General features: G+C 40.5%; 1 protein-coding gene across 2 annotated transcripts in view; it reads right to left on the reverse strand.

Moving 5' to 3' along the window:
* The window catches only part of LOC100758500 (apoptotic protease-activating factor 1), a 75,346-nt gene that overhangs the window by 6,329 nt on the left and 54,624 nt on the right, over window positions 1–14,393 (reverse strand). For both annotated transcript variants that reach the window (XM_027392614.2, XM_035450327.1), the window contains exons 21-25: window positions 13,271–13,387; window positions 11,674–11,799; window positions 4,751–4,870; window positions 3,421–3,546; window positions 1,664–1,789 (exon numbers count right to left, since the gene is read on the reverse strand). In XM_027392614.2, the coding sequence (XP_027248415.1) occupies window positions 1,664–1,789; window positions 3,421–3,546; window positions 4,751–4,870; window positions 11,674–11,799; window positions 13,271–13,387 (615 nt within the window). The remainder of the gene's footprint in view (window positions 1–1,663; window positions 1,790–3,420; window positions 3,547–4,750; window positions 4,871–11,673; window positions 11,800–13,270; window positions 13,388–14,393) is intronic.

Here is a 14,393-nt window from a genome sequence, read left to right on the forward strand (position 1 = left end):
GCACACACCTCTAATTCTAGCTGCTCAAGAGGCTGAAGTTGGAAGATTTTGAGTTCAAAGCCTAGGCAACATGGTGAGACTCTGTATCCAAAAACTAAAAAAAGTAAAGGTGTTTGTCCTTGAAATTCTAGATAATGTGCAAATAAGACAGATCAAAGCAAAGGAATCATGACATTCCTGAAAGGCTGGTAGACCTGTAAGTCCAAACCCTCCTGTTTCTCTGCATTACACAGAATCCTCCTTGAGTTTTAATGCTTCTGCTTAAAAGCCAACAAACAAAAAGAACAAACACACCACCACCAGAAATAAAAACATTCTCTTCAAAATTAATGGTTACCAAGGCTGCAGACATGGCTCAGCAACTAAAAGCACTGGCTACTCTTCCAGAGGAACCAGGTTCAATTCCCAGCACCCACATGGCAGCTCACAACCATCTGTGACTCCAGTGCCAGGGGATCAGACACTCTCTTCTGACCTCCTTGGTCACCAGGCATGCATGTGATACACAGACACAGATATAGGCCAAATACCCAGACACATAAAAAAACAAAACAAAACAATAACAACAAAAAAATAAAACCTAGTTACCAAAGCAGCTATCCCAGTGCTCAAGTTTTTCACTTTCTGTACAATTCTTCTAACACCACAAGTTGTTTTTTTTTTTTTTTTTTGGTTGTTTTTCCATAGTTTCTGATCTTTTAGCATGCAACATTTTAGACACTAGCCTTTATTTCCACAGACACAAAAGAATAGCATGCCATAACTCTCTGAAAACTGTTTCCTAGGCGAAGTTGGCATAGTTTACATGTGCACCTTCAGAAGTCCAGGGTGATAAAAGCTGGCTATTCATTTGGACTCCCTGGTGGAAATGTAAACCTCAGTAGAGCTTCATTAACAAAGACAGACAGTCCAAAGAGGACTGTAACAAACCAGGAAAATGCTGACTAGCAGGGAGAGTTCTAAAAAGATCTCTACTTTGACAATGAGAAGAGTGGAAATTTGCAATTCACTTATGAACCAATAGTTTACAAAATGAGTTTCTCTAAATTCTGCCACTTTGTAAAAGAACCTTTAGTTTACATTAAAAAGTAAGACAAATCATTCACAAACTAACAGCAGAGAACCAACTGTAACTATGTATTCACGTAACACTTATTTACTTTTACTTTTATCTGTTTGGTTTTTTTATTCTTTTGAGACAGGGTCTTATCATGTAGACCCTGGCTGTCCTGGAACTCATTTTATATAGACCAGGCTGGCTTCAAATTGAGATACACCTGTCTCTGCCTTCTAAGTGTTGGGTTAAAGGTGTGTACCAACATGCCACTGGACTTGTCTAACTCTGAAATGCATTCTTTCCTGCTGTGAAGGTGGCTATGAATATGGTGTACACAAGAAACAGCAAAGGACGGTCTATCTAACCAAAACCCCAGGACCTGTCCCACTGAAAGAGGTCTCCAGTGTTAAGCTACTGTAATTCCAGGTTAGAAGGCTTAAACAGGAAGAGCTAGAGTCAGGCCTGGCAAGGTTGAACAGTGAGTTCAGGTCAGCCTAAGCTATACTGCAAGACTCTCAAAAACCATCAAACAACCTCAGTGTGGGGAAGAATGACAGCCTACGCTAAAGGGTATATGTTAAATGTTATCTCAGTCAGCAAGCCTACCCTGATTTCTCCGTTGTCATCTCCAGTTGCCAACAGGATGCCATCCAGAGAGAAGGCAGAGCAGCGGACACAGCCAGTATGACCCTTCAACTCATGAAGAGGGGAAGGCAGTTCAAAACTCCAGATCTGCAAGGCAATTAGGATTGTTCAGGAATGGTAAACACATACAAGGCCTGCCCTAAGTGCTACACAGCCAAAAAGTCAATCACATGCAAGTTAAAACATTTGGTGGTGAGTAAACTTTCACAAGATGCCCAGCTCCAACCTGCAACCTTGTCAATTTCCTGGGACTTCTAAAACCATGTGTCACAACTTGCATACCAGAATAGAGGGGGGGAGTGGAGGGGGGAGGGAGAGACAGAGGAAATAGCTGAAAAGAAAGAAAGTGATGGGCCAAAGAGCTTGAGTGAAAAACATCACAGACAGGTGAATCACAAGACCATTAAGTGGTAGCAGGAAGGATAAAGTAAAGGAGTTGCCCAAGAAGCTGTCCACCAGTCTGTAGGGAAGAAAGCATGGTCTATGGAAACAAGGAAAAGCAGATGGAACTAAAACACTTGGCAATGATCAACAGCAGCAAAGAAACTAGATAATGTTGTCATTAAGAAAGATGGAGGAAAGAGAAAAGAATGTGGTGCTTAAGAGTTCCCAAGCTAGAAGCCCAATTCAGAGAATTTCAAAAGTATCCACTTACACTAAGTGAATAAAAATTGTGTATACATACACCCCTTTCAATTACTTTTAATGAACATAATATACAACAGATTCTATTTGATTGGTTATAAATAAAACTTTTTTCTTTTTCTTAATACTTCAAGAATTAAGAAATTAAAAATTTGAAAAATTAAGAATCTTTTACAATCTTAATTCTCCATAAAGGAGAATCAGAATTATTAAATGTCATTCATTTAATCTATCCAATGCCAAATGAATGCAAATGGGCAGATATCCTCCAAAGGCCTGTGGCCTAGGACAGCTCACATGATTCTCTAGCTTTAGCAGAATTGAAACAATGACACCTATGATATGAAGACCAAGTGAGATTACAGGGAGTACAATTCCTAGCATGAGTCATGTCCCAAAATATGAGACAGGGGCCAGGGAGATGACTCAGTCAGTGCACTGGCCTCACATGCCCAACAACCCAACTTCAAATAAACCGCTAGATGCAGTGGGCTGCACCTGTAGGTCCAGCATCGCCATGTCAGGGTGGGAGATAGAAACAGGAAAATCATCTGCAAGCTCTTGGCTCTGGAGTGCACAGCACAGCAAAAACAGCAGAAATAATGAGAGACCTGCCCCAGCAAGGGTCTCTCATTACACCCACTCCCAACAGTTGTCCTCCGGCCTACACACATATACTGTGACTCATGTAGGCTCCTTCTCTCTTCCTCTCTCTATCACATACACACACAAAATAATAAATAAATGCATTCTTTAAAAAATACATATGAGGGGATGGAGAGATGGCTCAGTGGTTAAGAGCACTGGCTGCTCTTCCAGAGCTCCTGAGTTCAATTCCCAACAACCACATGGTGGCTCACAACCATCTGTAATGAGATACTGTGCCCTCTTCTGACCTGCAAGCCAACATGCAGGCAGAACACTGTATACATAATAAATAAATCTTTTAAAAATACTTATGTTACAGATATGTAAACAGAAAGTCACTCTCTTGCCTTATACATTGTTTGGACTCATACTTTACAATCAATACTGCAGGTTTTACATATGGACACTTTAAGTGACTGACTGACCTTTGCAGTCTTATCAGCAGAGGTAGATGAAAACTTGGTAGCATCAGAAGAAATATCACAAGAAAGTACTGCACCTTGATGGCAATTAAAGTCTTTTTCTATTCTTCCAGTAATGATATTCCATACCTTAAGGGGGAAAAAAAAAGATTAAGTGACCCTTTTAAGGATATTTTTGTCATGCATGGTGGAATACAGCTATAACCCCAAGTAAGGAGGAGCAGAGCATGAGACTACAAGATCAAGGCCAACTTGGGCTACACGGTACTTCTATAGGGTGGAGTTCAGTGGTAAAGTGCTCACTTAGCTTGGGGAAGCCCCAGGTTTGGTTCCTAGAATCAGAAAACAAGGAGAGGGAGGGGAAGGGAAGGAAGGATACCTTGAGATGTGAGGGACAGTGAGAGGGGACTGGAAAGACTGTTCAGCAGTTAAGAGCACTGGCTGCTTTCCCAGAGGATCTAGGTTTTGTTTCTAGCACCCACAGGTGGCTCACAGACATCTAACTCCAGTTCCAAGAGATACAATGCTTTCGGCCTCTGTGGGTACTGCATGAATTCAGTGTACAGACATACATGCAAACAAAATACTCATACATATAAAAATAAATAAATCTTTTTTTTAAAAAAGAATATAATTAGCTTTAAAACATACCCATAAAACAAGTTTTAGCACAGTAACTGTTCTGATCTCTTAAGTTCTCTTTAGTATAAATGCTTACAAACACACAACAGATGTAGGTGATTACAGCGAACAGAAAACAGGCACAGTACTGAAGTTTTTTTCATTTAATTGCTTAACATTCACGTGCTTTAAAGCTGTCACAATATAATTACTGCAACATCAGAATGTTTTCTTTAAAAGAACAATCTGGGTATGGTGGTGCACAAGGTTTTAGTCCCAGACACTCAGGAGGCAAGTGGATCTCTGTGAGTTCAAGGCCAGCCTGGTCTATATATTGAGTTACAGACAACTTATTTCAAAATACATACATACATACATACATACATACATACATACATACATACATACATACTACATTTTGAAACCTGGTACTCAGGTCTGTTGTTAAGATCCCTAACTGCTGTTCAAGAGGACATAGGTTCAATTCTCAGCACCCAACTCACAAGTTATCTGTATGTAACTCCAGTTCTAGAGGATCTGATGCTCTATGCTAGCCTCTGTGGACACCAACCACACATGTGGTACACAGACAGACATGCAAGCCAAACACCCATACACACAGTAGAGGAATATAAAATACATTTAAAGAATATTTTCAAAATAATTAAAAAAACAAAAAAAATACATTAAAAAAATCAAGGATTCAAATTACCTTCACTGTTCCATCAAATGACCAAGAAAGCAATCTTGAATTTTTTAGGAGCCTGAAGTCCTTCACTGTTTCCTGATGGGCTTGCAAAAAGATATAGTCCTCTGATTGCCAAGTCCATACCTGAATATCAAAGAAATAAGTCTGTTATAAACCTTCCCCAATAATGTCTCACTGGAAAGAGGTATGTATTTTCTCATCTGAAGTCTTTTTATCTTCATAGTATTTCAAACAGAGAAGCAACAAAGAACATTGTCTCTGTGTTTTACAAAGAGAAAAAGTTGAAGCTAATTAGCTTGATGGGGGAGCAAAATAAAACACTTTTTCTCCTAAATAAAATTTGTTTTCTTCAGTTGCTTAGAGAATAGTTAATTAAACCACAAGATAGAAAAAACCTACAATATGTCAGTGAGCTCACCATCTGATTAAATTTTCCAGAGAAAATTATCCCAATTACATCTCTGCAGATTTACAAGCCTGCACGTCAGGTGAGGGCAGACTTGGGCTCCAGTGAAGCTCGCCCTGCTGCCCTAAAGGTCCAGGGAGCCAGACAAGTGTAAACACAGGTCGTACCAAGTTTCAAAAGTCTTAGACAGCCCTAATGCAGTTCTCAGAGTAAAAGAAGCAGCGATGGGCACTATTATTTCACATGTGGCTTAGGGAAGAGGTTCTTGGCCACAAAAGAGAAAGAAAAATTGAAGCAGTGCCAGCAACTGGGACAAAATAAGCAAACCGGAACATCTGAGGCACAACAGTGAACAGAAATGTCTATGTCATGTCAATATGCAGAATATACCATTACTAAGTCAAAGCAACAGTGTTTAGTGGCTTTTAAATTCTTGCCTTCAATTAATTTAACAAACATATTTCCGGGCTGGAGAGATGGCTCAGAGGTTAAGAGCACCGACTGTTCTTCCAGAGGTCCTGAGTTCAATTCCCAGCAACCACATGGTGGCTCACAACCATCTGTTATGAGACTTGGTGCCCCCTTCTGGTGTGCAGATATACATGGAAGCAGAATGTTGTATATACATAATAAATAAATAAAATCTTTAATTAAAAAAAAAACACATATTTCCAAGTAAGGCGAACATGAATCAAACAAGGACATACCATAAGAAAATCTAAGAAATGAGACATAGAAAAAAAAATCTTAACTATTGAAGTAAAAGTATTGTGAAATTCAAAACAATGATTCCTTCAAAATGATTTGGCAGAGGCCAGCAACTCAGAGCACGAGAGAGGAGGTGGGGCTGGAAAGAAAGCTCTGCAGTTCAGAGCACTGGCTGCTCCTGCAGAGGACTTAAGATTCCATTCCCCTCACTCACACGCGTGCACGCGCACATGCGCAAGTGCACACACACACACACACACACACACACACACACACACACACACACACACACACACACACACACACACACACGGTGGGTGATAACTACGAGGAACTCCAGTTCCAGGAGATCCAACACCCTCTACCAAGGGCACCAGGCACACACATAATGCACATACATAAATGCAGGCGCTCATGAAATAAATGACTCTTTTTAAAAGCTTAAAGGGGGGTGGGGTGGACTGATCAACTGTTCTTTGTTCAATTGTCAGTACCCACATAACAGCTCACAACTGTCTGTAACTTCAGGTCCAGGGGATTTAACACCCTCACATAGATACACATGCAGGCAAAACACCAATGCATATAAAGTAACAAATTATTTTTAAAAAACAGAGAAAGAAAGATTCACAAACTGAGAACTTTTCAAATGCAGTGACTGAATAATTTTTTAAAAAGGTCAGAAAAGTATTGAAAGACCCACAGAATCAACTAAGCAGGGCTCATTGGGGTGCACAGAGACTGTAGCAGCATTCACAGAGGCCGTGTGGATCTGTGCTAGGTCCTCTGCATACATGCTGTGGTTGTTTGGCCTGGGGTTTTTGTGAGACTCCAAACAGTGGGAGAGTGGGTGTCTCTGACTCATTTGCCTGCACTCAGGACCCTTTCCTCCTACTGGGTTTGTCCCTAGTCTTATTTCATCTTGTAATGCCATGCTCTGTTGATATCCCTGAGAGGCCAGCTCCTTTCTGAAGGGAAGTGAAGGAGAAATGGATCTGTGGGAGAGGGGAGGCTGTGGTCAGGATGAGAGAAGAAAAGAGAAAAAGGAAAAAAAGTATTGAAAGGAACAGTCTGTCAAGTAGGTATCAGATGGCTTGCAAAATTGAATACAAAGCCTCAGAGGCCAGCAGCACCACAGGTAGCTGTACTATTAACATTCTGGCTCTGGTCTGAATGACTGTCTAACAGTGGAGGCATAACTTCAAGCCCTTCCCTAGCAGGCTTAGGCAAAGCTATAAGCAATGCCAATTTTTTTTTTTAAACCAATCCCAGTTCCCCCTCCCTCCCCTCTTCCCACTTCCCCCGCCTTCCCTCCAACCTACCCTCAATCCACTCCTCTGAAAGGATAAGGCTTCCCCTGGGGAGTCAACAACGCCTGGCACATTGAGCTGAAGCAGGACCACTTGCATCAAGGCTGAGCAAGGCATCCCACCATAGGAAATGCGCTCCAAAAAGCCAGCTCATGCACTAGGGATAAATCCTGTTCCTACTGCCCATGGCCCCATAAACTGCCCAAGCCACACAACTGTCACCCACATTCAGAGAGCCTAGTCGGTCCTATGCAGGTTCCCCTACTGTCAGTCCCGTGTCAGTGAACTCCCACTAGCTCAAGTCAGCTGTTTTTGTGGGTTTCCCCATCATGGTCTTCACCCCTTTGCTCATATTATTGCTCCTCCCTCTCTGACTGGACTCTGAGAGTTTGGCCCAGTGCTTGTCTATGGATCTCTGCATCTGCTTCCATCAGTTACTGGATGAAGGTTCTATGATGACAATTAGGGTAGTCATCAATCTGGCTACAGGGGAAGGCCAGTTCAGACACCCTCTCCACTATTGCTTAGAATCCTAGCTGGGGTCATCCTTGTGGGTTCCTGGGAATTTCCCTAGTGCCAGGTTTCGGGGATCCATGTATGTCTCTCTTAGGGTTCTCCTTGTTACCTAGCTTCTCTGAGGTTGTAGAATATAAGCTGGTTATCCTTTGCTTTATGTCTAATATCCACTTATGAGTGAGTACATACCGTGTTCGGACATATTCCCAAAGGATGCACACTCACACCACAAGGACATTTGCTAAACTATGTTCATAGCAGCATTATTCATAATAGCCAGAACATGAAAACAGCCTAGATGTCCCTCAACCAAAGAATGGATAAAGAAATATACATGGTATATTTACACAATGAAGTACTACTCAGCGTTAAAAAACAATGACATCTTGAAATTTGCAGGCAAAGGCACAGAACTAGAAAAACCATCCTGAGTGAGGTAATCCAGACCCAGAAAGGCAATGCTGAATCTTATTCCACTTCCTGAGATCCACCTGCTTCTGCTTCCCAAGTGCTTAGATTAAAGGTATGCACCACCACACCCAGCAGTAGCCCATATTTTTTAAGCCTCACAACCTGAGTTGCATCTCTGGAACCCTGCACATTATACTCTGACATCCACATGAGTTCACATGACTCCACAACGTGCATGTGTGTGAGCACTCACATAAAGCAAACATCTTTTAAAAGCCCTATATATGTATATGTAAAAACCATTCTGAGCAGTCAGTCCAGAAAAAGAAAAGCAAATACAACTTGTATTTTTTAAAAATAACTCTTATTCTAAAAATTATTTCTCCCTCTGGCTGAGAATACCTACAAACAGGTCATAAAACCTTAAAATTTAAGTTCACATCGCATACAATGTCCCAACAGGATTTATCTGATGTAGTTAAATTTCCCCCATTTCAAAGACATCTGGAGAGGAAGAAATATGACTATTATATTAGTTTCACAGCTAATAAAGAAGCATCATGGGAGCTTATAATAAAGCTTCTGTATTAAAGCCAAATTTCATTCCAATTCTACACCTTCACAAAGACACAACATAATGAGATTGTTTTAAAAAAAATAGTTTTTAACGGCATAGTTAAAATGCTGCCACCACAAAAAAAAAAAAAAAATGTACTAAATAAAACTAGGAGTGTAACCCAAAACTAGAACCCTTGCTAGGGTGGGGAGCGATGATACACACCTTTAATCCCAGCATTCAAAAGGCAGAGACAGAGGCAGAGGCAGGTATATCTTTCTGAGGTCAAGGCCCACCGAGGCTACATAACAAGACTGAAGTAAGCCTGAATTGCCTACTGTGCCCCATCTTAAAAAAAAAAAAAAAAAAGAAAAGAAAAGAAAAAAAAAGAAAAAGAAAGAAATGCTTGAGCATTAAAAATGTAAAACTTGAAGAAATTCCAGAATATAGAACACAGTGTAAAAAGTTTAGGGGGCCAGGGGATGACTCCAAGTGTTGTGACACATGTCTAACCCCAAGAAATGGAGGCAGAAAAACTAGAAAAGTCATCCTCAGCTATGTGATAAGTTCAAATCCAGCCTGAACTATACAGGACCCTGAGATTAAGCCTTAAACAACAAACAAAAAACAAGGACAAGAGGACTGGCCCAGGAGCCAATTTATGGATAATGGGTTTTACAAAAAGAGAATCAAACTGGACAAGAAAAGGAAAAGAAGAAAAATTTCAAGTAAAGTCTGAATCTAAGAGTAAGTTTCCTTGAAAGAAACTACCAAAATGAACAAAAGAATAGAAGGTATGTCATGAAATTTCAAAATTCTGAGGTCACAGAGAAGATTTCGAAATCTTCCAAAAAGATTTAAAACCTAGAATGATGGTGCATGCCTTTAATCCCAGCACTGGGAGGCAGAGACAGGTGGATTCTGTGAGTTCAAGGTCAGCCTGGTCTACACAGCAAGTTCTAGGCCAGGCAGAGCTACGTAGTGAGATCCTGTCTCAGTAACAAACAAAAAAATCAGAGTGACTTTAAATTTCTCAATATAAATTTTGGAATTAGCTGGGGGGGGGGATGAAGTAATATCTTTAAAGTTTTAAGGTGAAACAATTTTCAGCCACATGTAATCAAAGACTAAATTTTTCTATAACCATATTATGATAGGAGTTGCAACCATGAGGTACATGCCTGTAATCCCAGCATTCAAGAAGTTGAGGCAAGAAGATATTGAATTCAAAACCAATAAGCCTATGCTCCATAGGGAGTTCCAGGGCAACCTGGCTACATAATAAGAAACTATCTTTAAAAAAAAAAAAAAAAAAAAGGACAGGGAAGCCAGCAGTGGTGGTGCATGCCTTTAATCCCAGCACTCGGGAGACAGAGGCAGGTGGATCTCTGTGAGTTCGAGGCCAGCGTGGTCTAAAGAGTGAGTGCCAGGACAGCCTCCAAAGCCACAGAGAAACCCTGTCTGGAAAAACAAAATAAATAAACAAACAAATAAACAAATAAAGCAAATAAATAAATAAAAAGACAGGGATTGCACTCATAATACCCTTTAGCACACAGTCTGCTTGGTTTAGGACCTAAACACAATTTTGTCAAAACTGTTGGGACTGGTAAACGGCCTAAAAAAGTCTCATAAACGGCTCCGGGTACACGTATGCATGCACATGTGTTGAAGACAGGAGATGGGGGAAGAGAACAAATGCTAAATCCTCACTACTGGAATTTTAATTTTCCCCAAGTGGAAAATTAAAAATAGCACTATAAGCATGCCATATGGAGGCACGAAGGTAAACATCCAAAGACAAGATCTCAAAGATCTAAAAATACCTGAATATCTGAAAGCCACCAGTGGCAGTTCTAAAGAATAAGAAATGGGGACATCTAACCTACACAGAAAGCCTGGTAATACCACAGCAGTTTTGATGAATGTGTACCAGAACTTAATAAAAGGTGAATTTTAAAAGAATATAGAGTAAGCAAAAAGTCTCAATATATTAAAATTGCAAATTTTAAATTGCAATTTAAATTTTAAATTTAAAATGGCAAACTACAATAAATATTATTCTAGTAAGATCTTGGAGCTGAGATCGAAGGGGTCTGTACCAGGTTGGAGAAATCCACAGGAACAGTTGGCCTGAACAAGGGAGAGCACATCGACCCCAGATACTGTCTGGGAGGCCAACACAAGACTGATCCAGACCCCTGAACATGGATGCCAATAAGGAGGCCTCTGCACTTCAGGGAGCCTCTGGTAGTGGATCAGCATTTTTCCCTGGTGTAAGAAGGGACTTTGAGAGCCCATCCCACGTGAAAGGATACACTCTGGCCCTAGACACATGGGGAAGGGCCCAGGCCCAGCACAGGAAGATTTGGTGGACTTTGCAGAGCCCCCGTTGAGGGCCCTACCCTGCCTGGGGAGTGGTGGGTGGATGGGGTGGGGGAGGAGGGATGGGGGTGAGGGGAGGGAGGGGGGAAGGGACTTACATGTGAAACAAGCTTGTTCCCTAACTTGAATTAATAAAAAAAAAAAAGATCTTGGAGCTGGGCATGGTAGAACATGTCTGCATTCCCAGCACCCACATGGCAGAGGCAGGATGATTGCCAAAAGTTCAAAGACAGCCTGGTCTGCACAAAGCAAGTTCCAGTCCATTTGGTCTACAGAGCAAGGCCCTGTCTCAGGAAAAGAAAAATGAACAAACAAAAACACAAAAAATTTAAGTCAGAATTCAGTCAAGAAAATTAAGAAATTACATAAAAGTGGTAAAAACCTATTTACATACATAAATATGAATATCAAGATAGGAAGAAGTCAAATGAATACTTAACTCAAAATAAACAAGCTTCTCAGTGAACTGCCACCATGCTACATTCACAAAAAACATGAAACATGAATGGACTCTATAAACCCCATGTGTACAGTGGGAATATACACCCAATCTAGTCTGTTTAAGGGACCAAGCCTCGGCACACAGTGTTGTCTTTCGTTCCTCTCTCTAACACTACAAATGTTAGCACCTCACCTGAATTATGGAATCTTCAGAACTGGAAATAAGTGTCTCCCCATCAGCTGTGAACTGCATGTGCCGTACAGCTGTCTTGTGTCCAATCCTAGAACTGAAAACTCTGTTGTTTGGGAGTTCTATAATCTTCAAAACAGAAAACCACAAAAAATCAATACAAAGAAATTAAGCAATACTACGCATTATATCCCCACAATGTATACATGTATATGCCAAGCACACCTGCGCCCCCACCTCCATCCCCAATCAGGTATGCACTAGAATGGCCAAATGGCAGTAGGAACCAATGGTTCTTCTGAGTGCTCAACTACCTGAGTCATCAACCAAGTGACAGTCTGGGCTCAGCCACCCAAATAAAAATGGCAACTTATGATGAATGAGAAAGAAGAAAGGATAAAAATCCCATATGACACAAGACAAGCTCTTTGTTAGAAACTAGAAATGAGGAGAGAGAAAGGATGACAAGGGAGACAGGGATCAGAACAGTGCAGTGATAACAAGCCTTAAAAAGGCCAAATACAGAGATTTAGAGAGTAGTCATAGAGCTGGTGAGATGGCCCAGTGCATAAAGTGCAGTTTCTGTGAACTACAATGGTAATAACAGGAAGAGTAAGATGCTGAGTTGGCAATACAATAAAAAGGAAACCACAGACCCATTCAAAATTAATTCTACGCAGCAGTACAAAAAATTAAGGAAACCTGTAACTACACAATAATCCTGTGCTTAACAAACAACTGTCAGACACTTGCCAGAAGCACTACCCATGTTAGCAAAGACTTCACAATTTTAACCGAATGCACACCAATGTAGCTGCTAGGGGAGACCTAGCAGTCTGATGTCACTTCCTCTTCACTGTGTGTTCAAGCCTTTGATCTCCTCTTGTGGAATAATTTGACCTGAAGAACATTTGCCTAATCCCTTATGGAAAACAACCCATGGCAAAATAAATGTGGCTAATGCCACAGTCTCATTAAATTAGGGAAGGATCCCCAAAAGCCCGGGTGAGAAACACTGAGAAAAATCAGCATTCTCTGGAAGTTATGTACCTAGAAAACAAATGCCTTTGTGATGAGCTGTACATGGGATAAAGGTGAGAATGTTTGTACACAGAATGATTTTCATTAAAATACCTTCTCTGTGTCAGTACCTGCTACTTCTTTTTATGTATTCGGTCTTGCTGGGTAAGTTCAGGATTTCTGGTGGTGAAAAGGAAGGCAGCTAACATCAAATGTAGAAATGGAGATGTGACAGTGGGCACAGGGGGCCCTGTACTGACATTCTCAAGATTCTGGAAATGACATCAACCCATGGCTATTTCTAAGAAGGGAAAATGTTGTTTGTATAATTGGTCAAACCTGTTTAGTCTCTTAAACATGTATAAAACAACAAAACAACTGGACAGAGGATAAGAAACACAGAAAGCTTGAGAAGCAAAGGTAAAGATCACGTGAGGAAACCCTAACCAGGTTAAGATGTTCAGACAATGGAATAAGGAATAAGAAAGATCTGTTTGGTATACAGGTGTGCAATGTCAGGCATATGATTAGTTTTCAATACACAACTGTAGTCACAGCTCTGAAGACTGGAACTGAATACCTTAATGGCTCCATCTTCATCTCCAAATGCAACATAATCAAGATGTGGACTTAGGCAACAACAACTAACTTGAGTTTCAGGCAGGTAATCGATCTGGCCTGTTTTCCCGGCAATAAGCTAATAAAAGAAATGGCACAGTCAGTCATTAGCTTGCGTGTGCATTTTTCTGTTGCTATTCTTCAGAAGAGAGACTTCAATTGAAAAATGAAAAAAAGCATAGAAAATAGAGTTCTCAGGGAAGCAACAAAGACTGATCCCAAACTCAGGAGCTGTATTTAGCATCTGATGCTTTCATTTTGTTTCACTTATGTGGCTCAAACACATTTTCATAAAATAAAACAAACTTTAAAGGTGTTTGGAAAGCAGCTGCTGTGCCCACCACCTGAGACACATCTGTCTGATATGCTGTCTCCCAGCCAGCACCACATCCTGTCTTTTATTTCTTCACAAAGCCTGTTTTTAATAGGGTTATCATTTGTTATAATACCCTTCTCTGAAATCTTCAAAGGGGCTGTGAAACAGGACTGAGACAGACATTACACAATGATAAGTCTAAATTGAATTTTATATACTCCGAGTCACTCACAAATCAGGGTAAATTAAGATTCTTTCCTACTGAAGAAGGAGATAGATCTTACAGAAGAAACTGGAAAGTACAACTTGTGTCACAGGACTTGCAATATTTAAACTAAGATTATTCAATTTTATAACCTCTACCTAATGCTAAGGATTTTTTTTGAAAGTCTAAAAAAAAAATGTGGCTTGCCTTAGCACCTCAATTAAAAGATAAGACCTCAGGAAATACTTCTCAAGCTTCAATTGAGTATCAGATACCTTTCTAACAGTGTTATGATCCAAAAATCTGAATTACTTCTCAGCATGGCACATGCTAATAAAACTGTCTCAGCTATACTGACTATACGGTTAATTAATAATATGTAGTTTGCCCAAAATTCTCTGACCTATTAGATACATAAAATCAAGACTAAATTACTGCAGGCTGCTGGGGAAGAAAAGTCATCAATGCTCTCACCTAGCTGTGGCCACTTGGTGATACAATACAGACCTGTGAAGTAGACTGTGCAACAATGGCATGGCTGCTATGAGGATTGCCGACCTCTTT

This window comes from Cricetulus griseus (genome assembly GCF_003668045.3).
Source record: "Cricetulus griseus strain 17A/GY chromosome 1 unlocalized genomic scaffold, alternate assembly CriGri-PICRH-1.0 chr1_0, whole genome shotgun sequence".
NCBI lineage: Eukaryota > Metazoa > Chordata > Mammalia > Rodentia > Cricetidae > Cricetulus > Cricetulus griseus.